This window comes from Coloeus monedula, assembly GCF_965178545.1.
Source record: "Coloeus monedula genome assembly, chromosome: 4".
Lineage (NCBI taxonomy): Eukaryota > Metazoa > Chordata > Aves > Passeriformes > Corvidae > Coloeus > Coloeus monedula.
Genome location: NC_138784.1, coordinates 24,879,140 through 24,905,416, shown reverse-complemented (window position 1 = coordinate 24,905,416; position 26,277 = coordinate 24,879,140). Strand labels below are relative to the sequence as shown.

General features: G+C 47.9%; 3 protein-coding genes across 4 annotated transcripts; 1 reads left to right on the top strand and 2 right to left on the bottom strand.

Moving 5' to 3' along the window:
- Positions 1 to 100: 100 nt before the first annotated feature.
- On the bottom strand, positions 101 to 9,666 carry EIF3L (eukaryotic translation initiation factor 3 subunit L). Its single transcript, XM_082280875.1, has 13 exons — positions 9,573 to 9,666; positions 9,448 to 9,496; positions 9,126 to 9,336; positions 8,458 to 8,537; positions 8,143 to 8,204; positions 6,789 to 6,858; positions 6,016 to 6,089; positions 4,977 to 5,148; positions 4,565 to 4,719; positions 3,615 to 3,785; positions 2,125 to 2,622; positions 1,060 to 1,140; positions 101 to 342 (listed from the first exon to the last, which is right to left on the bottom strand). Exons 1-13 carry the CDS (start codon positions 9,603 to 9,605, stop codon positions 304 to 306), a joined length of 1,695 nt encoding a protein of 564 aa, XP_082137001.1. The 5' UTR covers positions 9,606 to 9,666; the 3' UTR covers positions 101 to 303.
- Positions 9,667 to 9,954: 288 nt separating this feature from the next.
- On the top strand, positions 9,955 to 19,524 carry ANKRD54 (ankyrin repeat domain 54). Of its 2 annotated transcripts, none has more exons than XM_082279752.1 (8): positions 9,955 to 10,224; positions 10,577 to 10,624; positions 14,936 to 15,034; positions 15,448 to 15,519; positions 15,928 to 15,975; positions 16,095 to 16,219; positions 17,072 to 17,179; positions 17,831 to 19,524. In XM_082279752.1, exons 1-8 carry the CDS (start codon positions 9,969 to 9,971, stop codon positions 17,903 to 17,905), a joined length of 831 nt encoding a protein of 276 aa, XP_082135878.1. In that variant the 5' UTR covers positions 9,955 to 9,968; the 3' UTR covers positions 17,906 to 19,524. The 2 variants fall into 2 exon arrangements, with proteins under 2 accessions (XP_082135878.1, XP_082135879.1); XM_082279753.1 differs by having other exon boundaries at positions 10,085 to 10,224; positions 14,941 to 15,034.
- Positions 19,525 to 24,184: 4,660 nt separating this feature from the next.
- Positions 24,185 to 25,991, bottom strand: GALR3 (galanin receptor 3; the record flags this gene model as incomplete). Its single annotated transcript, XM_082281045.1, has 2 exons — positions 24,185 to 25,079; positions 25,642 to 25,991. 2 exons carry the CDS (start codon positions 25,989 to 25,991, stop codon positions 24,185 to 24,187), a joined length of 1,245 nt encoding a protein of 414 aa, XP_082137171.1.
- Positions 25,992 to 26,277: the final 286 nt, after the last annotated feature.

Genomic DNA, 26,277 nt, shown 5'->3' with positions numbered 1-26,277 from the left:
CAACAACATGGACCAACAAGAGCACAAACCAAAGCAGCTGCCCATATCTCCAGATGCACTTATATTCTTCCACAGAGGAAAAACAAATGAGTACAAATGCTCATGAGGAAAATTCTGCTTATTTATTAGATGCCGTGTCCTTTGTAGGACTGTTTGAGCCAAACAAGTCTGCATATTTAAATACAAAAAACTTTCAAAGTCCCAGGGGATTCCAGAAATGCCAGAACCCTGAGCTCCCCTCCCTCAACACAGAGAATAACCTCTCCCACCCACTTCTCTGCCCAGGCCTGCACTGCAACCACATCAGGGTCTCTGGCCCATCTTCTTCAGGGTTCGGTTCAGCTGGAATTAGAGAAAGCAAAGGTCAGAAAAATACACAGTGATTGATACACACTACTGTTCCCCTCAGCAGACTTTATCCAGTGCCTCTTAATTCCTTCCTTTCCAGCTCACTGACAAAGAGAGCTCTCGAGCAGGTACAGTGTGTCAAGTAGAAAGGGAAAAAGTGGAACTCTCTCCTCTCCAAGATAGCAGAGGAAGATGTAGGGAGAAGAGAGGATGCAAACTTGTAGCAGTGATTATCACAACCCTGTATTAAGTCCCTAAATCACAGAATTTTGTCCTCTGAGTTTCCAGTGCGGAACAACCTCTGTTGGGCAAGAGTGGAGTAGTGACAGAATGTCACCTCCTGGCCAAGCACAACGCTGAAGCCATCTCTGCTCCAGAAATTTTTAAGGCCATTTTCTAGAGCCATAGTTATGAAGTTAGAGATATAATTCTGGTTGTGTTACTGACCAGCATCCCTGGACAGTAAAATTCTTCTCCTTTTCCACTGTGGCTCAAATGAGCACTTCTCACAAAAAGCATACCATTCTTCAAAGGCCAGCAGCTGCTGCTTAGAACACCTGCCTTTGCCCAGTGCCTTGCAGAGCCAGGGCTCAGTCCAGCATGGAATTACACAGCTGTCTCACACAAGTGTGGACCCTCGAGGGCCTGCACAGCACAGTGCTTGCCCCATGTCTCCTGCAGAGCTACACAGCTCTACTGCCCAGGCCTCACCTCCTCAAACTTGTGGATCTGGCGGATGAAGAAGTCTCCATAGCGTCGAGCGACCTTTGTGTCTGCAATATGGATCATGTCCTGGGAAGAGAACAGGATGAGATTAGGAAAAGGACTGTGCTACTAGCAGGGAGACAGCAAGAACTGCCAAACATGAGGATCAAGCTATGGGGCTTCGCCCCAGCCATGGCTCAGCATCACACATGTCTGACCTGTGCTAGTCCCACAGCATCATTCAGTTCTCTTTGGTCTGCCTTCCCTCATACATTTGCCTGGGATGGGTCCCCAGATCACATTGTACTCACTTCCCACATTCTCATACACTCTGTCTGGTTTTGTCTTCCTTGCAGCAGTTTGCCAGTTCCAACCCCAGCTCATGTTTCCCTCTTTTCAGTCACGCTATATGCCATGACAGCTGGGTTGAAACATGGCATGAGACCTTGCAAGAAGGGGCCTGCTGTAAGACCAAGAACACAGGGCAACCTGGTCTCCTTCCCAGCAAGGAATCTAATGGTTACTGCTACCTTCTTTGAAAATAAAGTCCTACAAGAGTCTTTGCTATGCTTCCTGCTGCTGGAGCTCCAAGGGCAGATGGCGACAGCCCCACACCTTGGGTTTATAGATTCCTCCTCGAGCAGCCACGGCTAAATGCTGCTCCAGTGCAAAGCAGACCTGTGACGTGACCAAGCAACATCTCTGCTTTGTCCAACAAAGGAGAGATGTGGGAGACACCTACAAGGACAATCCCGTCCGACACACTAACAACAGCACTATCTGTCACTCAATTATCACCTCCCAGAACACTGACAAGCAGTTCCCTCTGTCCTGGGGAAGTGTTCGTTTTCTAGGTACACTGACTGCCAAAGCTGCCTATGATATTCCATCACTCTTCATCCACTGACACTCTTTTTATGCAGGGCTATAACTTCATTGTGGGCAGCCAAGCCCTACAAATGGCAAAGGAAGAAGGAATGTTTCCCACAGAATGGTGCAAAACTGGGTGCTGCCAATTCCAGAATTTCTTGGGTGAAAGAATTTCCCGGGCAGGAAGTGGCAGATACCAACCTTGTCAATATAGAAGTCAACCTCAGAGGCAGACTGGAACTCTCCATCCAGGGCAGATATGCCACTGGTCCATACCAGGTTCTTCATCTTGTGCTTGAAGACTAGCAGCTGGATACGGAACTCCTGCTCTGTGAGGTCTAAGAAGCCAGCCAGCTTTGCCACAGGCATGGTTGTGTAGAGCTTGAGGAAGCTACGGATGGTGGAGAGCTGGGCCTGCTGCTGAACTTCATCAGCGAAGACCTTGAGCTGCTGCAGGAAGGGCTCCTTGTGGTAGTTGGGGTGCACATTGTCATAATTGGGCACCACAGGGGAGAGGAACTTGGGGCAGGCATAACTGAAGAGCTCCTCGTAGACCTGCGCATCGCCCTTCTGCATGCGCAGCATCTTGTCCCCGTACTTCTCGCGCAGCTGCAGGTGGATGCTCTCGTCTATGCGCATGGGGTACATGGTGAGGGCGATGGCCAGCAGCGCGTGCATCTGCTCATTCTGCTTGTTGATCTGACACAGAGAGGAGAGCCTGTCAGCGCCACAGCCTGCTCAGGCTTTAGGGTGCCCAAGGGAGCTGTGCTTTGCAGAGGAAGATCCTTTACACAGAGCACTGATGGTCCTAATGCTCAAGGGGAACAGCACAAAAAAGCAGTGCCTCTGGGCAAACCAAATGGATGAATGACATATCAAGGCTCTTAAAAATAAAAGAGAGGGCTGGACAAGAGGAAGGTGCAGAGTGAATGCATCCAGAGCCATGCAGAACCTGGATGGCCAGAAGCACATTTTACTATTTTGGTACAAGAACATGCAGAGAAGGGAACGCAGATGGTTTAACAACCATCTCCTGGAAGGGACAGTTATCAGGGATGTCAGTGAAGAAAAGACTGAGAATGAAGATTTATCTGAGTGTGGGATGAAATGGACAGCTGTGTGGTTGAAACAGACACACCAACTTTTTTGGAGTGTCATGGAATTAAGACTGGCAGGATTTGGCTAAACAAAGAGTTAGAAATTAACCATAAGGATAAAAAGCAGACAGCAGGTAAAACAGGCACCAAAATCAGAAGGTAGGACAGCTTAGGTAGAAAGAGAAAGGAGCTTTGTTACAGCCATGTCTGTGAATGATTATCAGATAAAGGAAATACAGCAATGTCAGCAACCTGAAGTGCAGGACTGGACTAGAAACACAACTGAGTCTGAAGGAGCATCAACAAGAGTTATCATTAGCAGCTGATACTCATTAACAAACCTGCCTAGAGGGAGAGTGCAGATGGACCTGGGACAACCAAATGGGGAACACCCAAAGTAACTAGTCACATAGCTAAGAGAAAATATTGTCACATGAGGCAAAGGAGTTCAGAGGATCCCCAGTCACCACCAGCAGCAAAGTCCAGGAAAATAAAGCCAGACTATTCGACATAAGCTATGGGGTGATAGAGGAGGGACAGGAAAGAAGATAGCAGCTTTTTCTTTTGAGAAGTCTAGTCTATTCTTTCTCTTACCATCTCATACTTGTAGGTCGTCCTCTGAAACATGCTCTTGGTCCTCTGGATGTAGAGAAGGATGTTGGCAAAGACACGGATGGCATCCTGGTAACGCCGCATCATAAGGTACGCGAAGCCCACGTAGTAATAGGTGGTCACCTGGCACTCAGGCACCCGGGAGTACATGCTCTGAGAAGGAAGGAGTAACATGCTATGTTAGAGGGGAGACAACAATGCAAACTGCTTGTTAGCCACAATCCAGCCACCTCTGCTTTCATGCCCATCCCAAATACAGAAAGGAGAGGGTTAATTCAGGATACCTCACCTTCCACCCATCCCTGCAGCAGCTTCCCCACTGTTTTATTAGATCATCCCATTTCCTATGTTTTCCAGTTTCAGCTTCCTGCAAGCAGAGGACTCTTGCACTGTGCCTAACATTGCTCTGCTCAGTTCCCTTTCCCCGTATTTCATTCCACATCCTGTGCCAGACAGCACATATGTAGATCTGTGCCAAGCCCTGGCCCAAGCCCATTGCAGCTGGGCTTTTACTAGCCACAGGCAGCACCCAATTCTAAGGCAAAACCATGCAGGGTGTGAGCAGGCACGGTGAGAACAGAAGTCAAAAGTACAAGAAAGAGCCACTGACAAAGGTAAGAATGGCGTGTTCAGGTAGTTACCACTGCACTATGACTCGCAGTTCCAGCAGTATTCTCTGTAACAACACTGCCTTGCACAACACAGCAAACCTCCTAAAAAACTGGGCAATTGTGCTGCAACAGCATCAGGCATTATCATATGGCTTGATTTAATGGCAAATCTCCAGCTGTGCTCAGCTACAAACTCCTGACAACTACAACAGATACAAACAGTTCCTCAGCTGGAAGATTCAGTATAGCAATTTTTCACCAGCATGTTTGAACAGAGAGATTGGGAGACTGCAAAAGAAGGGTTAAAACACGTTGTATTACCTTCTTGTTGAGCTCAATGTTCTCCAGCACCTTGATGGCTTGGTAGTAATCTCCCAGCAGAGAGTGCAGACGCAGCAGCCCAACCAGGCTGAAATAGCCCAGCATCTTGTAGAGGGAGTGGCGCCCATATTCACCAGCCACACTTTCAGGGTCACCTAGGGAAAAAAGGAACCACAATGCTATCCTCCAAGGAAGCAAGCTTCCCTTTCAATACTCTTCTGTTTAAAAGCAAAGGGAGCAAGGCCTGAAATGTAATCACTGGTATTTCTCAAGGCCAACAGAACCTGTTCCCAGCCAATCCATACACTGATTATGGGTTTGATCCAGCTCCCAAACAAAGTTAACCAACTTGGGTCAAATCAAAGCAAGGCAGCAGAGACACCAGTGCTGCTTGGCACCACCCAAAGCTCACCTCCACTTGTATAGACCTCCAGCTGTCGGTTGATGTTGGATTTGTCCACCAGAGAGTGCAGCACATTAAGGACACTGTGGACGTTCCAGATCTTGGGGTTGGAACGAAGGAAATCAATTTCCTCCTCAGACTTCTTGGCTGTTTTACAGCGGTACTGGCTGAAAGACTGGAACTACAGGAAAAAGCAGAGATTCACTGATGAGCAGCTGGTTTGGAGATGCTCAGCTAAGTGCACTAAGCTTACAACTTGCTCACACAAATGCATTACAATAAACTACAAGCTGCATGGAAAAAAAAAGTTTCATGTGAGATCACATGGAAATCAAAATGGCAGATTATTCCATCTTTAAAACACCTAAAAAAATTATACAGTACAGACAGAAAAGGCCAGGAGACACATCAAAGCAAAAAGGATCTCTCAAACAATTAGGACAGGCAACTAAACACAAATTTGCTGTCTGAACAAGTAGAAACAAGAATGACCAAATTATGTGTTTGCATACACACATCTTTTTCCTCTATATGCACACATCTTTTTTGTTCTCAAGCTTGACAAGACAACATTTGAGGAATTCCAGGCAGCTCTATAATAAAAAGTTATGGAGAAAGGAATACAGTCTCTAAAGAGAAAAACCAATAGCATTTGAGATCTGTACTGCTGCACTCAGAACAATAAGTGGAAAAATATTTCTTAATGTCAAGATCTCAGATCACAGCTTATTTCAAATCAGGTCATCAGTCTCTCGGTGCAAGCATAAAGGCCCTACTGACTAAGAAAGACAGAACTTTTGTTCTGAAAACAGAAACAGGCATAAAAGTTCATGACTCCCCAAAGAGCACCCTGAAACTTAAAAACCTGTACATTTACAACTGCTTCATCCGCCTGGCAACACAACAGTGACAGTGATCACCTAAGATTTTCAACCTGCAGTGGTTGGTACCCTTGCTATGGAAATCACAGCAAGGGAAGAGGTGGAAAATTTATACAACTAATAAAGGCAAGGCCACCCTAAAATGGCCCAGTTTTATAATCACAAACCTGGTATATGAACTCATCAATGATATCCCAGAGCCACTGGTTGGGCAGTTCCAGAGGCGCAGGGCCATCAGCATCTGCAGGAGAATAGATGAGGGGGTTAACGCCTTGAGAAAGAACATTGTCAGAACTGGAGGAATAGACAAATTAAAGAACACAAGAATTTCCCTGAAATGGGAGATGCAGCAGCAGATGAATGAAGCTTTCAGTAGAGCTATGTAGCTTTGACTACCTCAACTGTTTTCACTTTCCAAGACTATGAACATGCACAGGGTTAATCTCTAGAGTGGAACTGCTCAGCAGCATCAGCTCTCAGAAGCTGCACACAGACTGTAGGAGTTTATCCTAACTGATCCATTCTCCACAGGGCTTGGCAGGGAGTCACAAACACTAACATTTATTCCAAGGGGAGTTAACAACAGTAAACAGCTGGGAAACACTGCAAGTTTTCTTTAGCTTACTGCTTCATTTTACTTTTAAATAAAGAGAAGTGAAGCAGTTGTCAGCAAGACAGAAAGCTAAGTAAGTTTTATTCCTTACAGTATTTCCAGAAAGCACTGGAAACTATATCTGCTTTTTGTGATTTTAAATTTATGGATGTAAATTGCTCTTCATTCAACAAACTCAAACATGCAGAGAGCTTATAGACTACTTTTCCCTCTATTATTTATAAACAAACATGCTGCAGTTCTTCTGACCCTCTCTGCAGCTCTGCCCTCCCCATCCAATCTCTCCTTCTGAAATTCACAAACCAGGAATGAATTGCAGCAACTCACTGAGGATGTAGTTGAAGAGATTGCAGTAGTTGTAATAGGACTCAAATCTCTGCTCCAGTGTGGGACCCCCCTGAAAAGAGAAGTCAGCACAGTCTGCTTCAAGCAGGGCAGGAGGGAGTTCATGGGCAACAGCATAAGGACAGTCACAGTAGTAAAGGGTTTAGTTCAGGAGTGTTAGAACCAGTATTCAACCAGGACACCCACCAGCATCACCAAGAAAACCTGAAATTGCAGCACTGTTGTCCCATAAAACAGGGATGACTTTTCCTGTACAGGCAGCTTCTCCCAGGATGACTGAGCAGTCAAACCTCCTGTGAATTTTCTGCATTAACCTTCCCTGTTCTCCTCTGCTCTTCAGATTCAAGAACCTTCTATTACCTTCACCAGCTTTCCTTCCTTTTCTGCTCATGAGAAGCCTTAATAGATCAACAATTCTGTTTCTGGACAGCATTTCTAAACCCTTTGACCTACTGGTTGTTTTTTCAGCTGGAGACACTGAGTCTGAGAACCACTAATAGCACAGCTCGAGAAACCAGTTTCTCCTGTTAAAGCCTGGCTTGTGTTAACACAGAAGCCTTTCAAAAGTGCCCATTTCTCCACCCTCTGGTCCACAGTAAAACTGCAGTTATTACTTATTTAGCTCTTAATCACACATCTCTTCAGACTTTTTCCTTTAATAACCAAGGACTAAGATTTTCTCACTGATTTCAAAGCAGCTTAAAAAAAAAAAACCAGCAAGGTTTGTTTTGTTTCACAGAGCATTATTCCTTTCACTTCCTTCTCCTGCATCCTTTATGGTATCCATGCTTCCCTTTCCACATGGCACTCTGATCCCATGAGAGGTTTTTAATCACAAATAATTCACCTTTCTTTTATGACACCCCTTCTCACCCACCTCCTAATTTGAAGAGCCATAAAGAAACACACAAAAGCAATAGAAAGGAAAACTCAGTTCCCTTCCAACACCCCCTTCTTCCCTAACTCACTAACCATTACATTTGATGTTAGCAACAGCCTCCTGAAAACCCAGATCCAGTCTCCTGATTCATTTGAGTTACCAGGGAAACCTGCACACTCATCACCACCAAGCTTGAAGAGACAGCTAATGAGCCTCAGACAGACAATCAAGTCTTTCTTGCTTTTCAGCAATCAGTGAATCCTTACTAAACTAACAAAAGGCAAGAACTTTCAGCTTCCCTAAAACCAACACGACTCACAGCTCATGAGCCCATCCAATCCTGTCTTGTAAAGGTTAGGAGACCACTGATACAGTAGTGGCAGCAAGATTTGTCAAGTTTGCTGGCACAGTGAAGCCAGCACACAACCCACAAGAAGACACGGGGCCAACACTCACGCTGACTTTGGCGTAGATGTGCCTGTAGTACAGCTCCTTGTATAGGATCAGGAAAACAGCATCTGGAAAAGATGACAGAAGGGGACATCAGCAAGCCACAAGGCCTATCAGCCTCCTGCCACAACAATAAAGGGAGGCACAAAAACCCACTTTGCTCAAGTTTGACTTCTTGCCAGGCATCTGCTGAAGGAGTTGCCAGAGTGAACAGAGGCGACTGACTTAAGCAGCAGCAACGCTGTGCACTTGCTAACTCGGGATCAGAAGGGATTCAGTTCCTTCTCTCTCTGACAACCAAAGAGAAGGTAGGACACTCACCATTTCCAACCTGAGGAGCAATGGCCTCAGCCTCTGGCCATGGGGTGTTCTTAAAAAACCTTTCTGTCAGTTTTGTCCAGCTGAAAGACAGACACACATGTGGTATGAGAAGCCACTTCTCACTCAGTATGACAGTGCTGGAGTCAGAGATGACAACACAGAGACCTTGGACTTGGTGAAAGCTGAGCAGCACCACCAACCCCTATTAGTACATCTGATGCTGAAGCACAGAATGAGAGTTGCAAACTAAGCAGTTAAACTTCAGTTTATCCCCCAGGCATGAAACGTGCGTGATGTGTATGTCACTTCCACGTTCCCTTTATGGCAAGCTGACATGGCTACAAGTAGGAGTGGAAGTAGCTATTGGGAAGAGACACAAAAGTTACACCCCACAGCTTTCTGCAAACTGCCTGACTAGCCCGACTGAGATCCCTTTTTGCAGCCTCTGTTCCTGTTAGGCCAGGGCTGATACTTTCCTTCAGACAGGTCACAACTCATCTATAGTTACGTTAGTCTGATGGGCTGGAAATATCTAGAGGGTTTTTTTCCCCAGAACCAAACCTGTTTTAGAGAAAATCCAAGTTTGGAACAGCACAGGTAGCAGTCAGCCTTTAAGGGCATCACAGTTTAAACAATGATTTCCATCAGCTGGAAGGACGGTATTGTACCTGTTCTCATAAATGTCCTGGATCTCGTACACCTTCTGGTCAATAACATCACTAGAAACCCGGCTGGCCTGGAGCTCGTACACCTTCTGGTCAATGAGATCTGACACCGTCTTGTGAAAATACTGAATGAAGTTTTTGATCACTTCGGGGATCACCTGGTAGGTCTGCTGTTCGTACTGGCGCTCGTAGGCCAGGTCTTGCTTCGGGTCTCCTGCGGAGAAAGAGAACCAGTGAGGCAGCGGCCGCACGGCCCGGCCCGGGCCCACAGACCCAGCCAGGCGCACGCAGGCCCGGGGCGCCCGTGGGGCCCTCACACACTCACCCGTGTGCATATCATAGTCGTTGGAGTACGCGTAGGGGTCGTAGGCAGCCTGGAGGGAGAAGGCGGCAGTGAGTCCCCGCGAACAGCCCGGACACGACCCCCGCCCCCGGGACCCCCGCCCGCACCTCGTTGTCGTAATCCTCTCCCGGGTAGGCCATGGCGGCGGCGCGGCACGAAAAGGCCTCCGGGCGGAAACGCGGGCCCGGCGCGGCGCGGGCACGGGGGTGGGGCGGGCACCTGGGCGGTTGAGCCCTTCTATTGGCTAAAACAACTGCCTGTCTTCACCCTGCGGAGCCCTCCTGGGCGGGCCATGGCCCTGCTCTCTATCTGATTGGAGAAAACGACTGCCCGTCAGGCGCCCCTGGTCACAGCCTCCGCTTCCCGCCCCGCCTCTCTCCCACCCGCTCCCTCCCCATTGGCTGCACGCACGGCTGGTGTCGCTTCCCATTGGTCGAGAGGAGCGGGCCGCCCTGTTGCTGTAGCGGCGCCCCGCCCCTCTCCCCGGCCCGGGCCGTGACGGGATGGAGGCTGGCGGCGGGGCTGAGGGGGCTCCCGGCGCGGGGCCGGAACCGGCACCGGGACCGGAGCCAGAACCGGGACCGGAGCCGGAGCCAGAGCCGCGCATCGCGCTGCCGCCACTGGGGCCGGGCGGACCCCTCGGCTACCTGCACGTCCTGTGGCAGCGGGAGGAGCCCGCGGGCAAGATCCCGGCCCGCCGCCTGCGCAGGGCCGCCCGCCTCCACCGCCGGCTGGGGCCTACGGGCAAGGAGGCCCACGGTGAGCGGCGGGGAGCCACTGTCCCACTCCGGAACAGCCCCTCCTTCGGCCGGCTCCTCACGGGGCTTTGGGAGGGAGGTCGGGTCTGTTCGGTGGGCGGCTTGGGAAGGCATCCCCGGTCCTGCCAGGGGAGGGTGCCCGTGAGGAGCGGGCGGGCCCGCGGACGGCTTCAGGAGGTGACGAGAACGATTCTTACCTGGTGCCTTGATCTGTTTCTTCTTCTCTGGACTGAGCCAGTGGCAGCGTGCTTTGGCCCCGCACCTGTGCTCGAGCGCCAGGATGGGATGTTTCAGTAGGGAAACGTGCCTTTTTTCCTCTGTGTCTTCTAATAATTGCTTTTTTTCCTCCGTAGCTCTGAAAAGACTGCGTGAAGCTGCCAACAGCAATGATTTGGACACAGGTAAGGCTTCTGTCAGTCCCACTTGGGACCTCTTTTTGGAAGGGCAGCATATCAAGGACTCTTACTTCAGGGGAGGAGGAAGTGGCTGCATGTAAGTTTGTGGACAGGGTGCTTTAGATGCTTCAGATCTAGAAAACGCTTTTTTGAAGCCTGGGTCTGTTCTCTCAGCAGAGTGGAACTGGTTATAGTGTTCACTTTTTCACTGCACGTGGTTCATAGTGTTAGTTTTCCATCTTCCTGGAGCTAAATTAGCACTGCACCATCTCAGCTGTTTTGGTATGTACTTTTGTCCAGTTGTTAGCAGCAAGAGAATAATGTTTTGGTTTAGGTGGAAAAGTTGTGATTATCTAAGCCATATCCTGTATGATGAGGCAGTGTGACCCAGTAGATCAGAACCAGGGCCAGAGCTAGACTCTTACCTTCTTCTGGTTTCTGCAAAATGTCCCTGTGGTCCATAAATTCTGCATTCCAGATGTCCAACCTCAACAATACATCTTTGTCTCTCAGGCTTTGTTAATTGCAGCATATGAGAGTTAGTTTATCAAAACTTAAAGTTTCAGTAGTTTTCGCAATCTGTGTTCCCACAAAAGTAATTTCGTGACAACTTTGCTAGATGCTGGCTAAGAGTAATATATATATATTGATTATGACTAAGCAATTAATTTAAAAGGTAATTAAAACGATTAACTAGAATTACTAAAAAGTTCTGTCATTTCCAACAATTCCCCCCTTTGGAAGTGATCCTAATTTTCCTTTAAGATTACTTCCACTTAAATCATTGGGTATCTAGCAAAACTTAAAGCATTCAAATGCACAAATTTCACTTGTGTCTTGTTGTAAGATAGCATAGATACCATGGATTCATTCCCAACAAAGTTCCAAATCAGGGTGTTATTTCTTTTAACAATATCTTGGTAACTTCTCTTGCTGTGTTGGTGCAGCAGGGAAAAACTTCAGGCTATCCAGAGAATGCATCAGCTAAAACCAATAGGTGTCAATATTCCTCTTGTCAAGGTAACTCAGAAAAGTCTATTTGCCTATAAACTCCAGGAGAGTTCCCTCTTTTTCTAGTCCCTAAAGGAGGTCTTTTGTAGGGCTGTGGATTGCTTTGCAAACGTATTTTACACATACTGACTACACTTTTGATTCCTGGTATTTTTACACTAATTACTTGATGCTTCAGGTGAGCTGTAATAGCTTATGCTCCCCAGTGTGATTCTCTGTGTTTATCTTTGGCTGCTTGTCTCATCACTGCCTGAGGTACTATGTATGGTATGTCATTACATTTCTCTTGCTTTTGGCAATATAACAGCAACTGTAAAATACCATTTTGCTGTAAAATACCATGAACTGGCCATTTTTCTTGATTGTCTAACAGATAATCTGGCCACCAGAGAACACAATATTCTGTTAACTGTTTCCGAGTTAGAGAATCGCTTTTAAGCTTTTTCCAGTGCTACAAAATACAACCTAAAGGTGAACATTTGGGTATTGCCCCTCTTCCCGAGTTCGAGCAGAAAACCCCGTATTGAGTAAAAATTCCAGCAGTCACTAAAACCGACACGAGAGAGCGCTCTATGCACACAAATACAATTCCGGTCACTGAAACAGTAGCAGCCACTGTGCTAACGCCGAGGAGAGAGCTCTGAGCAAACAATCTTTGCTTTAACAATTTACATTGCTGAAAACCAAACATTTAGTACACACCAAATACCGTAAAAATCACAGTAAACATACAATGGCTTCAACACTCTTAGAGCAAATGGATTTTCATACAAACTCAATTTATACTTCTAGCACGCTCACATTACCACACACTCTCCTTTTCCAGCACTAACACATACCATAGACTTTATTAAGCACAGAAATATCTGGGCAAAACCTTTCCACAGCGTGGCTCTTTGTGCAAGCAGCACTGTCTGACTAATCAGTGTGCAAAACAGAGAGTGAGGACTCCAACCACACCTTTTGATAGGCCCTTCTATAGTTTTACAACTACAGCTTTCCAACTAGGCAGTGGGATGCAAACACAATTCCATTAATATTCACTTATAGAGTTTTACAGTTACTTTTAATAGAAAATAGCCAATTATATCATCACTTTCTTAACCCAATTATGTTAGAGAGTGCAAGCTTATGATTAGGTATACCTTTTTAAACCTTCAGTAATGTCTTAATAAACTCTCAGGGTTTTTTGTCTTGAACTCACCGGGATCAGGAGATCGAAAAATTTCTCTGAAAAAAAGCCTTTCAGTGTCCACCCAAGTCCTTGATCTGTAAATCTGTGGAGTGTCAAACGTGTTATCTCACCTGGGTCACCAGTAAATTGTTGCCAAATCCTCTGAAATTATTAGGGTAAATAAAACTCTCTAACACTGTCTTTTTAGTGTTAGTGAGTAAGGTGTTACTTTGCTGTTGGCCAGGAGGGGTTTGTGTGGGTACCAAAATTCCAGCCTCCACACAAACATAGATATAAAACTTTTCACTTGTTCACACATTTTTAGCAAACAAAGAAATTAACGTTCATGGTTCTAAATCACATAGTTCTCTTTCATTAATTAGTATTCTGTCCTCTATTGATTATTGGTTTCTCACTTCTCATGCTAGTTAGTCCATATTTTTTTGTCTTTTTAGTATCTTTTTCCTCTGGTAGGGACTTTCCAACACATAGACTGAGTCTTTGTTAGTCCCTTCTTTATCTTCTGTTTTCTGCAATGTCTTTGTGATCCATAAATTCTACATGCCAGATGTCCAACCTCAACAATACATCTTTCTCTGGTTTTGCTCATTGAAGCATATCAGAGTTAGTTTATCAGAAGTTAAAGTTTCAGTAGTTTTTGCAATTTGTGTTCCTACAAAAGTACCTTATGACAACTTTGCTAAATGCTGGCTAAGAATAATTTATATTCACACACTATTTATAATTAATATATATAGATTATGATTGACAAAAACAATTTCAAAGTTAATTAAAACCACTAGCTAAAATTACTAAAAAGTTACATCTCTTCCAACAGGAAGATGAACAAATGCAGCTTAATGGAAGTCTAGGTTTCAGTCCAGCTTGGATTTGATAGACAGGTTCCCGTGTTTACCTCTTGTGTTTTGTTTACTCTGAAACCTGAGGAAGTGTGCTATGATTAATTTCTTTTTCATCAACAAGTAAACATCTTTGCTGTTTCCTGTGGTGGCACTGGGTGGGAGAGGTTATGTCATTCCTACTTGGTTCAGGGGAAGACTAGCTAAAGTATTCCCATTAATGGTTCTCACTGGGGCACTGTCAGTCTCCCTGTCTTTCTTCTGGGGTATGAAACATTCCATGTTAATGCCACGTCCATCTTTTCAGGTGTTCCTTTCAGTTCTGTACCACACTTGAAGTAGGAGGTGTACAGGAAGAAGTTCAAAGATGGCTATAGTACAATTTCTGGAAGCTGAGATGAATGGTGACTTTCAGTGGCCTGAACCACTGTTAACTGTTGTAGAATATGCTGTTTAGAGATCACAAAATATAGTGAACCTGTGAGCATTTTTAACATCTGTGGAATGAGCTTTATTTTACACACCAGTTAGTATATCAGGATGATCTCAAAACAACAGGAGTAACAGCCCTTACAGTTGCCCTTAACACAAGCTGCTGTAGGTGCTATTTTTATGCCCCTAATCTTTCCACCCTTTACTGATCTCTTTGCACTGCTCTTGGCAGGTTGGTGCACTCGCCTGTCTGCTTCCCAAACTGTTGCCACCATTGGTTAGGAAGGGGCATAGTCAAAACAGGTGTGAAGAAGTGGCTTTTCTCACTACCTGTGGTTACACTGTGAAACTTCTGACCACGGGTCCATGTTGGTGTGAAAAGTTTACACAGGTGCAGAAAAGGACCGTGCAAATCCATGGGGAAGGCCCATGGAGGGGTAGTAAGCACAGGATGCTAATTCTAGCTTGGGAAGTGCCTGAGATGCAGCTAAAACTGAGAGTTAGCCCCACATCTTTCCTATCCTTTAATATTCTCTAGGCATTTGCTGCTAATTGTCCTTGGAGCTTGAAAATTTGGCTAGGTGGATCCTTAGCCGTTAGAGCTGTTGGCTTATCTTTTATGGCAACATGTGGAAGGTGGTGAAGGCTGAATCAGAGGGTGGAGGTTATGTTGCTTAGGCTGGTTCTGCTGAGCTGGGAAGCTGGTGGGAACTGGTTCAAGTCCAGGTGACTCAGCAGCTGACAGCGTGTGTTTCTACCCCCAGAGGAGCAGATAGCATTACCCCTCTCTGATCAGGTGCCCCTTCAGCTTACCTGCTTTCTTCTCCTTGGTTCTGTCAGTGCAGCAACTCTTGGAGGATGGAACTGACCCATGTGCTGCGGACGACAAAGGCCGGACAGCCCTGCACTTTGCCTCCTGCAATGGCAACGATCACATCGGTGAGGCAGGGGGAGTTCTTTATTTTGATTCAGCAACTCGTCAGAGGTTGCTCTTTTCTGTTCCTTTTGTGTCAAAATTGCCAACTCTGGCCCCAGGGCTTGCCATGTCTGCCTGCTGGAGTGGGAGCAAGACCTCCCAGTTCTAGGGCTGTACTGGTGCAGAGGGAAGGGTGTCCCTCCTCCCAGTTCTTTGCATCAGGGAGCCCAGAGGCAGTGGCACTGCCTGGCTTTGTGCTGCATCCTTCTGCATTGCTGTGCAAACCCCTATCCCAGTCTCAGTAGGGAAGCTGATGAGCTGATCAGAAGCACCCATAAGGCAGCCTGGTGACTGCCACATGGACCTGTGGCCCATGTGGGCCTGACCTGTGGGGCAAAGGGAAGGGACTGATGTGGTTCTGTTTTCTTGTTTCTAGTCCAACTGCTTCTGGACCATGGGGCTGACCCGAACCAGAGAGATGGGCTGGGCAACACTCCCTTACACTTGGGTAAGTGCCACACAGATGAGCTTTGCATGCAGAGAGGTGAGGTGAGAACCTCCTTACTGTTCCTTTCCTCTTCACCTTCCTCTTGCCTGTGCCTCACAGAATGCATGGCCAGATTTAAGGACCTAGGAGGGACTCTTTGCACTTCATTAGATTCGCTCCTCACAAAGATTTAGGGTCAAAGAAGAGGTTTGAGAAAATTGATTTCCCTCCTGCTGCCAGCCCCAAGGAGTGCAAGATCTATTCCAGAGAGGGTACTCAGGCTTGAGTGTGAGGTTAATCTTAGCATTTGGACCGTTCCTCTTTCCCGTGGCAAAGAAGCCCTTTGGGAAGCAGCAAGCTCTGTGCTTGAGCAGAAACTCATTTTTGTTTGTACCTCTGAGTTGTGTGTCCTGTGTTTTCCCTCCCCAGCTGCCTGCACAAACCACGTTCCTGTCATCACCACGTTGCTGCGCGGAGGTAACATTTCCTCTATAACAATTACAGCCTGTCCCCTTCCTGCCCTGCCCTGTTGATACTCCCCAGGGACACCAAATCCTCATGGTAGATCTCACTGTCCTTGCTCATGCATCTTGCAGGGGCCAGAGTTGATGCCTTGGATCGAGCTGGCAGAACCCCACTGCACCTCGCTAAATCAAAGCTGAATATCCTGCAGGAAGGACTCTCCCACAGCCTGGAGGCCGTACGCCTTGAAGTGAAGCAGGTAAAAGAAACAGTCCCGTGTTCTGGTAAGGTGGTGCAGCCCCTGGCAGCTTCCTGCACCCTTTACTTAAATACCTGTCTGTAGGCTCTTAACTGCTGTGGGAAGAGTTTGACTTTTCCTTTTGTTTTCAGAGACCTTCCTGTTTCCCAGCCTCTACTCTAATTTTTTCTAGGGCCTCCCTTGGCTCTGGTAGGCTAAGGATGCATTGAGTGTCTGAATTCTTGGGCTGTATGGAGCATTCTATTTTCTTCAACCACAATGTAAGACAGATGCCTTGTGGCAGGAGAGGGACCGCAGCATGAGGCTGTAGCTGTGGCATACACATGCTCTGTGTTCCTAGCACAGTCTACCCTGCTCCAGTATGTGGAGGCATGGAAGAAGAAAGCACTCCTGGGGCTGCAAATGCCTGGGGCATGGGCCTCACTTAAGGAGCCACATAGCCACAAAGATTTTTATCCTCTGTGCACAAATGGATCCTGCTTTAAGTCCCTGCTCCTCACAGTGAGGGAAGCTAACTAGCCATAAAGAAAAAGTTTGGTGCTTTCAGGGCTAGACCTTATGCTGCTTCAGCTGGGCTTATCTCTTTCCCCTGTTCTTAAACCAGGCACAAGGATCACAACTAGTCCATCTGTGACTACTGAATGCCTCTGGTGACTCACTGGACTCTGATGCTGCCATTAGTGCTATGTAGTTGCTTTGCCTGGGTTTGTCTCTAGGGGTCATGAACTCTGCCGTGTGCTGCAGCGTCAAGGCTGCATGCTTGTCAATTTAATTGCAATTTAATTTTTCCTGTAAAACACCCCGGACTGGTGCAGCTCTCTGATGTTTGCCTCTTACGCCTGTTTGTTTCAGATTATCCAGATGTTGCGGGAATACCTGGACCGTCTGGGGAGGCATGAGCAAAAGGAACAGCTGGATGACCTCTGCTCCAGGCTACAGATGACTAGCACAAAGGAGCAGGTGGGCAGCATTGAGATACTCTGACTCACCTCCTTGCACAGTTAGGAGAATGCAACTGCATGAGCCATGGGACACTGAGGACATGGTTATTGCTCACATTGGGAGAAGTGGGCAAGTTACATGATGACTCATGGTACTCCTTTAGGTGAAAATTCAAAATGCAGAAAGCATCATAGTGCCTAGCAGCAGGGAAGCCAAGGATCAGATGGGCTGAGGACACAGTCAGTTTAAGGCCAGGATCAGCACAACCACATGGGGTTGCAGGGCCTGGGGCTTTTTCCTACAAAAGACTGGCCCGTAGAAACAGGCTTAGAGGAAACAGCCCTGACACCATTTTGGGTAATATAGCAACATGCTTGCATTTTAAGGACTGGCTAAATCACAGAGAGTGGAGGTCAAGCATCACCTCCTGAAGAATGGGGAGAAGCTCCCATTGCCTTAGATTAGGGTTTTTTTGATCCTGAGGATAGTAGCCCTTCTGCATGATTGTTGGCACCCTAAGGGATCCTGTCCTAGTATAAGCTCAGCATGGGCATTACTGGCAGTTCTAGTACAAGGGTGGTCCCTGCTGCATGGGGCTTTCTTCTATGGCGGTGGGTGGCTGCACAGCTGCATTCCCCTCCCTGATGGCCATCTGTACTCTTCTGTCAGGTGGATGAGGTTACAGACCTCCTGGCCAGCTTCACATCACTCAGCCTTCAGATGCAGAAGATGGAGAACAGGTAATGGGCTTCCAAATCATCTTCCTGATGCAGCAGGAGAAGCCTTAGAGAGAAGAAAAGGAAGCTGATTTTTGCTTCCCAGATCGCTGACTAAACATTGCTGCCAGCGGCCATTCCTGCCAAACTGACTCTCCAGTGGTGCTCAGACTGTTCCTGTTGGTGCTGCCACAGCTGCCCATGGGGAGGCAGCAGGCTTTGCACAACAGAGGCAACAGACAAGAGTGCTGCAGCTGTGACTTTGGGGTAAAAGACCTGCTCTACTTTTTACCAGATGGGCTGGCGATGAATAGGATCCCCTTTCCAGAGATATTTTGCCTTCTCCTAAGTATGTCAGCTCAATGTAGGCGGTGGCCAATGCCATGTGCAGTTACCAGCCCTGACTAGTGCACTCAGCAGCTGGCCAGCATCATGGAAATGCTTGGAACAGGCACCTTTTGCCACCTCCGTACTGCTCAGTTGCATGAGGGAGAAAGTGAATGCCTTGAGCAGCAGAAGGCTTTGTGCTATGAGAAGAACACACATTTAATTCTGCGTGCCAGAAGCTGAGCAAACATACTGCCTTGAGAAACGTGCCCTGCGGCTTAGTCGTCACCTTCCCCAGAGCCTGCTGTCAGAGCGCAGAGAATGTGTCTGGTTACAAACGGGATACAAAGTTTTTCATGGCTAGACTAACAGCTTTCACTGGACCCATCTTTTAAGTCTGTTGCAAGTTAGCACTTAAATATTACATTGTAACACTTGCAAAAAAATACCCAGATACACAGGTAGCTGGTCAGAACTGCCCTCATGTATAAGAGAGTAAGGATGGAGGGTGACAGTCTTAACGCAGTTCTAGGCAGACATCTACATCTTGCAAAAAACCCCCCAGCATAGCAAACTTTTGTGTTTCCTGTTACTGGCAGTCTCAGGCAAGAGGTCCAGTTGTGACAGGAGGTATTGTGCATTCAGCCATACTGTTGGGCTAGGATGGAGGTGGATTTACCTCTGCCTCAGCAGCACCAAACCCATTGCTCAGCCATTCTGTGTCTCTTGCTTGTCATGGAGAACCTTAAGTGCAGTGTGAGAAACGAATCATGGCTTATGCTGGGAGCCTGAAGTGATGCAGCTATGAAGGGTGCAGGGAAATGCTGTTGCTGCTCTCTCACTTCTGCCCACTGTGGTTAGCAATGAAGATTTAGGTTGCTTTGTTTTGGAGCAGGGATCCATGAAGTCTCATTGATAGGGCACCAACAGCAACAGGGTGACAGGAACATGCCCAATAGTAATCTGAGCTCCCACCTGTGTAGCACGCCGTGGTACATGGTGTAGCCATACCCATCCCTCAGCTTGGGAGCTGCTGGTTTGAAAGAGTTTATTATTAGCATTCAGCTTAAACATGCAGCAACCACAGTTTGGAGCATTCTTCAGAGGCCTTTAGGTCATCATTCTCTCTGATATCGGTCTCTTGTCCAGGAGAGGCTAGGTGGACCTCTGTTCAAAGCTGAGGTACCAGGAATAGGCATGGCTTTTAGATGGGTTCATCTGTGGGCTGCTGGAAGACACAACTGGGAGCAGCAGTCTCATGGCTGGGCTGGAGCTGTCACTGTGCATATTGATACTTCATTATGATTGCTGGATGGGAAGGGTGCCAAGAGGGTGGGAGACAATCTGACCTTTTTGTATTTTCAACTTCAATAAAATCCTGTCAGCCTTTTACGATTCCTCAGCCAAGTTCTCTTTTTCAGAGCGGCCCACTCCTCTTTCTTTACATCTGTTCCAGGCCCCGTGCACAGCACTGGACTTGGTAACCGCTACTCTCATACCTGGTCCTCAAATCAGAAGCAACAACACACAGTTGTTTGAGTTCAAACACCACTCTGTTTGCAGATCAAAGTACAAGGTTGCTGACTGACCTTTTCTGATCCTGACTCCCACAGCTGAGAAATCCAAACTTAAAATCTAGGTAGTTGCTGTGAATCCATACAAATAGAGGAAAGATAATCCCAGCAGGAGTGCTTCAAGCTGGAAGAGGAGTTATTTTGCAAAGAGGAAAAGCAGCCTTGCCCAGTGGCAGAAGTCATGCCTTGCCCCATGCTGGATAAAATGGCTGTGCTGTGAAGAGACAGTAAAAGGATGACGGGTTGGGGAAGGACATCTGGGCAGGGCAGAGAACTTCCAGCATGGCCCCTATGTGAGGAGCAGGTGACCTTCATGCCCACTCTTTACTGAAATTGTTTCTTCCTGTCTTTACAGCCCAGTCTTGATGTCAACATACACTCAGCTGCCAGCACTTCCCCCCTCAGCAGCCTTGTTGCTGAGGAGACCATTAAGGTGCCTGAAGAGCAGGTGACTGAAATGCTCTTTATCCCTGCAGTTACTTCTGTTGCTCATGTTGTCTCTAAGTAGACACCTCTTAGAAGCTTACCTCAAACCCAGGAACACATCTAGCTGAGACTCAGAGTGTGGCTTTTAGCCTTGGCACACGTGATGTTGTCCACAGCTCTTCAGGCCTTTGTCTTCCCTGGCGCTGGGCTTTTTCTTAACAGCTCCTGACAGAGGGGAAAGGTGGGGGTGCTGCAGCCAGCCAGGAGTAATTGTCTTGTTTCTTTTGCAGCACTGCTCCCTCCGTGGGAGGAGAGGCAATAAAAAACCAAATGGTTGTAGGAACTTTTGCCACTGCTTTGGCAGTAACACCAGGTAAGAAAGAGAAAAGCGTGTCTGGTTTTCAGTGGGGATAAAATGTATCAGGTAGGAGTTGTATTCTATGAATCACTGCAGTCAGTTCTGCTTTCCTGCCTCAGGCCTTGAAGCTGTGGGCTGCCCTGAGCCATATCATGTGTTTGACACTGGATGGAGAAAAGTTTTAGGTTTCCTTGCGTCAGCCAGTCATACCAGAGCCTTAACTATCCTGTCATGCTCAGCAGCTGTATCCAGAATGAGAGTTAGGTGCAGGGGCAGGAAAGAAGCTCTTCCAGGGGAGAAGGAAACATGGCTTCACACTGTGCTGAGAGCTGTTGACTGGCACTGCCTGGTTTTCTTCCTGCTTCTGGCCTGGAGACTTCAGCTTTTCCCAGCAGTTTTTCTCTGTCCTTGCACCCTGTGCCACAGATTTCCCTGCACAACCCGTGAGGTTGGTGGCAGTTTTCTGTGTCTCCCAGAGGTGTATGCTGCAGTAATGGAGAATGGAAACAACAGCACAGGTTTCCCTCTGCTATTTATTTTGCCATTAAAATCAGTCCAACCTCCTCATTTTCTTTGTGCTACACCATCAAATGCACCCCCCAGATTCCTTCCTGAGCAATGATTCATCCCTGTTCTCAGGGCCACGATATCAACTGGGACTTTAGGCTTTGCTTCCCTCTCACCACTGCTTGACCTCCAAATACACATTGTTTCCCCTTCTAATTCAGAGCATGTGATATGCTGAATTCCCAGCCATTGAACCCAGTAGCAACCTCCCTAGCTCTGCAGCAGCTGCTGTGCTGTAAGATGCAATCAAAACCAGCCAGACTGAGGATCTGGCTCAAATAAGCAAAGAGCTGAGAACCTGCTTGTGTCTCACAGAGGACCCACAGAGAAGCAGCAGCCCTGACAAGGCCTCCCAGCAAAGCTGCATGGATGTTACTAAGCAAATGACCTTTCTCTGGAGCAGCCACTTCACCCACACAATCGAATGCAAAGCGCACACTGCAAGGTGTGTGAACATCGAGAATTTGTTCAGCTCTTCAGCAGCTGAAATAATTAATCTCCAACAGTGAACTCGTTTACTTCCTCCACCTTTGCCTTTCTAGCAGACTCCAAAACCAGCATGGCAATTATCTGCGCTGCTAAGGAAGCCCCATGAAACATCTTTGGCAAATTTCCCACCCTTTCACCTGCTTCCTTTGCTCACTCTGTGAGCAAAGATCTCTTCCATCACAGAAAGGTGCTTACAGAAAGATGCCTTCTTCATGCATTGTGCCTGGCCAGCCTGGGGGAGCAGCCCTGTGCAGGCCAGGGCCCGTGGGGTGACTAGGTGGAGGAATCAGCAGGTTTTGATTAAGAAGATGATAAAGGAGGTGTGGGAAACAAGGTTCCTCTGGGTTTTTTTAATGAAATCTCTTAGAGGGGAGGAGAGCACATGGTTATTGGAAGAGTTAAAATAATCAGCTGGCAACCTGTTACGGCTGCTCATGGATTAAGAACCAGCAGCTAAACCCAAAAGGAAATAACCAGAATTCCCTTCCCAGGGCTGCCAGATGTACACACAGGGTCATAAGCAGGATGAGCTTCTTGGCACCTGGGTCTGACACCTCCCAGTGGTGTCAGACTCATGTCACACATGTCAGGGAGATGCCAGACACCAGAACCAGCACACAGTTGGCAGGACTAAGTCACTCCACAGAGAAGGGCTGGTGCTGACTATGAGATGCAAAGCCCTGACCTGCTCACACCTCTCCGGTTTCATTTATCCTGTTCCAGATCTTGGAACAGCAGCACTCTACTGATGTGGCAAACCAGCCCCTGCAGGGTTAAAGATGAGCTTGTCAGCCTGAGTAATAAAAAGTAGGATAGAAAATAAGAGAAAAGAGTAATTAGTTAAGGCAAGAGGTTGGGAGCAGAGACTGCAGAATGCCAATCAGTCTGGAGGGAAGGCTGCGTGGAAAGCAGCAATCAAGCTCCTTCAGCTTTAATTAAACCTGACTCTGTATCAAGGATGTGACATCTTTGCTTCACCTCTGCTTTTGAGCTGAGAAACCAGTTGGAGCATGTACACTGTTACCGGCTAGACAGGAATTCCCTTCTGGCTCCAGAGCCTTCCCAACCCAGGATCAGCGCCTACCCTTCCTGCTCATGTGCTCCCCAAAATCAGGGCTTAGCACCAGGCAGAGCTTAGTGAAGGGACCCAGGGCTTGCAGCCACTTGTCATGCTAAATGCACCTTTTCCCCAAGATCTTCCCTGTCCTCTCTGTCCTGTTTCGTTTAGGCTTCACCCCAATGTGCAGCAGTCAGTTCTGATCTGATCTGCTCCTTTTGCAAGCTGGGACCAGGAGGAGCAGGATCAGGGGTGAGAAACAGCCCAGCTGCATCTGGGCAAGAACAGGCAGTGTCCAGCTGTACCACATCATTGTTCCTAACTGCTGTTCCCTTCTCCCTCCAATGCTTTGGGCTGTGGAGTGAGTCTTTACCTGTAGAAATGATGAGGCCATGAGAGCTGGCCACCAGCTATGGCATCATGTGCCAAGGGTGGCTGCAGAACTCGCTGTTCCCAGGAAGGTGGGTAAGGCACACTGGACACGTTTCTGAAAGACATCTGCTGTAGAGGAGTGGCAGCCACCATTAAAGGAGAGAGGTGAAAAAATCAGAAAATAGAGGCAAGGGAGTCTCAAAGTGCAGAAAGCAGCATCAAGCACTTGAATGGAAAAAGAAAGTAATTCCTAGCGCAGTTGGCCTTCCTCTTCAGTTGGCTTCTGCACAAAAAAATGGATATCCTTGGAGCTGAGCTCTAGCAAGGCGTACAACAGCCTCAGTGAGCGTTAGAAATGCCACGTCACCTGGGAATTAAGAGTGGGCAGGACAAAGCAATAGGGAAAGATTTGCACAAACAGAAGTAGGGAACAGAAAAAGAAGAGAAATAAGAGGGAGATCACGGCTCTGCTCATGCACATCACAGCTCTGCAAGCTGCCTGATGTCACCCAGCCCCACGGTACAATGCCTACAGCACTGGGTGGGGCCAAAACCCCTTTACTTTTGACACAACTTCCAGCACCGTGCCTGGGGACAAGTGAGGACACCAGAGGATTTTGTAGCCCATGCAGGGCTCAGGACACCTACTGGTGCCATGAGAACCTGTAATTGTTTCCCAATTTCAGTGTGGAAGTCTGGGTGTCCCACAACGTCACAGCTTTGCCTGAACACTTTTTGCTGAGCTTCCCATCTTTCACCTTCTCTTAAGAAATCATAGGTGCAGATCTGCCTCACATTAAGAGTTACATATTCAGGATTCACACAGCACTAATTAAACGCCATACATAATTAAGGAAAAGGAGGGCTGTTGCAGTCACTTGAAGTTTACTGTGAATATTGAGCTGGGATGACGGCAGGTCTCAGACATGGCTACAGGATTGTGGAGAAGGTGGTTGAGGAGTTCTGGGGGACTTGAATTCAGTTTAATGGGTCTGAATGAGTGAGCTCATCTCTCACTGCCAACATAAAACCATCTCAGTGGGGATAAGGTGTGGGCGTGATGATCCTGGAGGAAAGTGAAACCCCTGTGACGTGGTCAGAAAATGTGATGGAAATGGAGACTTCTTTCTTGCCTCTCTAGCCCTTTTCTAGGGCTTCTTCTTGGTCTTCTACAATTCCCCTTAGAGGGGTCATGTCTAGGGAATGGCCAGCTGTTGCCAAACTTCCCTCCTCCAGCAGCTCCTTCTGAACAGAGACCATGGCATCTTGTACCTGCCGAGTCCATGCTCTGGCACAAGTGGCACCTTCATGGTCCCTCTTCCTGGTGTTCTCCTCTGAGACTTGGGTCACCTCACTGTTGCCTCCATAGAAAGCTCCCGTCCTGTTCGCGAAACCTCTTTCCACATTGACCATATGGAATTTCCTTCCAACTCTCTTCTTCTTCCTCTTCCTGATCTTGTTCTGGAAGAAGAGGCAGGTGAAGACCTGCTTGAAACGCTTGCGGAAATGCTTGGAGATGAGGGCATAGACAATGGGGTTGAGGCAGGAGTTGGTGTAGGAAAGGCAGTGGGAAGCCAGGCGGAAAGCGTATGTGGCCCGGTTGAAGGGAAAGTGGCCAAACCAGAAGCAGAGGATGACCAGGTGGTGGGGCAACCAGCAGAGGCAGAACAGGATGGCCACAGTGACAATCATCTTGGTGACCTTACGCTTGGCTTTCCGAGACTCTGAGATTCTTTCTATGGGGTCTACAGAGGTCCACAAGAACTTGATGGTCCTAGTGTATGCCAGGCTCACCACGGTCACGGGCAGCAGGTATCCAAACACAAACGTGACGATGTCCAGAACCTTTCGGTGCTGGTCCTCCCAGATGGGGACACAGATGGGCACACCGTGGTAATGGATTATCTGGTAGTAACTGAGGTAAGGCCCTGCAAAGAGCAGTGACAGTGACCAGATTACCACAATGGCCACTCCTGCATTTCGGGATGTGCGGAGATCCCGGGACTTCAGTGGGTAGCGAATGGCCAAGTACCTGGCAAGGAGGGGAAAGAGAAAGAGAGCAAAACACAACATGAGTGAGATGAGCTACTTCTCCTGCCCTGTGGAGCTGCCATCTGTGCACCCCTTCCCATGCAGCCACCCATCTCTTCCCTCCCAAACTTTTTGGGAGTGAGGGTTACAGAATTCACAAAAATATCAGGGTCATCCCAACAGAGGGTCTGGGATCTCTATCATCCACTCTGCTGTGCTAGCTCAGGAAGGGCAAGCAGTGTATCTCTTGAACCAGGTAAGAGAAGGATTTCTTCTGAGTTGTGTTGCTGCCCTGGGGGTTTTGCTGTTCTTGGTTACACTTGGTGGACTCTCCTCCTTCCCAAGTGAGCATTGGGTAATTAGGCTGAGAGCTTGGCTTGCTGGAGGGAGAGGGCATGGGGAGCTGGGGAGGCTGGCTCTGCTGGCCCTACCTCTGGGGAGACCCAACCTGCTTCTTACAGGACACCAAGAGGACAAGGAGTGGCCTTTCTCCCACCCTTAGCTCAAGAGTGGCAAACAGAGTGTCCCTGAGCTGCAGAGCTCAAAGGGAAGGGGACACTTACCTGTCAACAGAGACAGCAGCCAGGGTAAAGCTGCTGGCATACATGGTGAGGTAGATCAGGAAATGCACAGCCTTGCAGGCAAAGGCCCCAAAGAGCCACCCATCCAGGGTGTAAATGGTGGCCTGGAAAGGGACACAGCAGATGATGAAGCACAGGTCAGCCACAGCCAGGTTGAGGATGAAGAGGTTGGTGGTGGAGTACTTGACTTGGCCATTCCATAGCAGCACAGCCAGCACCAGCCCATTCCCCACAGTACCCACGAGGAAGATGAGGGAGAAGATGACAGGCACAATAATCCCTGCTGCTCGTAACTCCGGGCTGTCAGAAGAGACATTCAATCCCCCCGGCATCTTCCTGTCAGACTGCAGGGACCTGCATGGGGAGAAAGGGATAATAGGCCCCAAGGTGCCTGACCCCAGCCTTTGACACCCACATTTCTCCCAGAGATGCCAATCCCAACCAGCTGCTTAAATGATGCCACCGACACCCTCATGACATTGCTGGCAAGAATGCTGTTGGGGTCTGTCAGTCCACATCTGAAGCCTCTTTCTCCTGCCTGGATCCAGATTCCTATCAGAACACCTCCTGTACTCCCAGCACCCTGAAGGTTTCCCCCTGTCCTGCCACCTGGCCTTC

Bases quoted from the DNA above. Each gene is read 5' to 3' on its own strand.
- EIF3L (XM_082280875.1), bottom strand. From the start codon at position 9,605: ATGGCCTACCCGGGAGAGGATTACGACAACGAG. The intron at 8,205-8,457 runs GTGAGTGTCCTA...CATCTTTTCCAG, and splicing joins TGCTCCTCAGGTTGGAAATG to ATGCTGTTTTCCTGATCCTA. The intron at 4,720-4,976 runs GTGAGCTTTGGG...TTTTTTCCCTAG, and splicing joins GGAGGTCTATACAAGTGGAG to GTGACCCTGAAAGTGTGGCT.
- ANKRD54 (XM_082279752.1), top strand. From the start codon at position 9,969: ATGGAGGCTGGCGGCGGGGCTGAGGGGGCTCCCGGCGCGGGGCCGGAA. The intron at 10,625-14,935 runs GTAAGGCTTCTG...TGGTTCTGTCAG, and splicing joins CAGCAATGATTTGGACACAG to TGCAGCAACTCTTGGAGGAT. The intron at 17,180-17,830 runs GTGGGCAGCATT...CTCTTCTGTCAG, and splicing joins TGACTAGCACAAAGGAGCAG to GTGGATGAGGTTACAGACCT.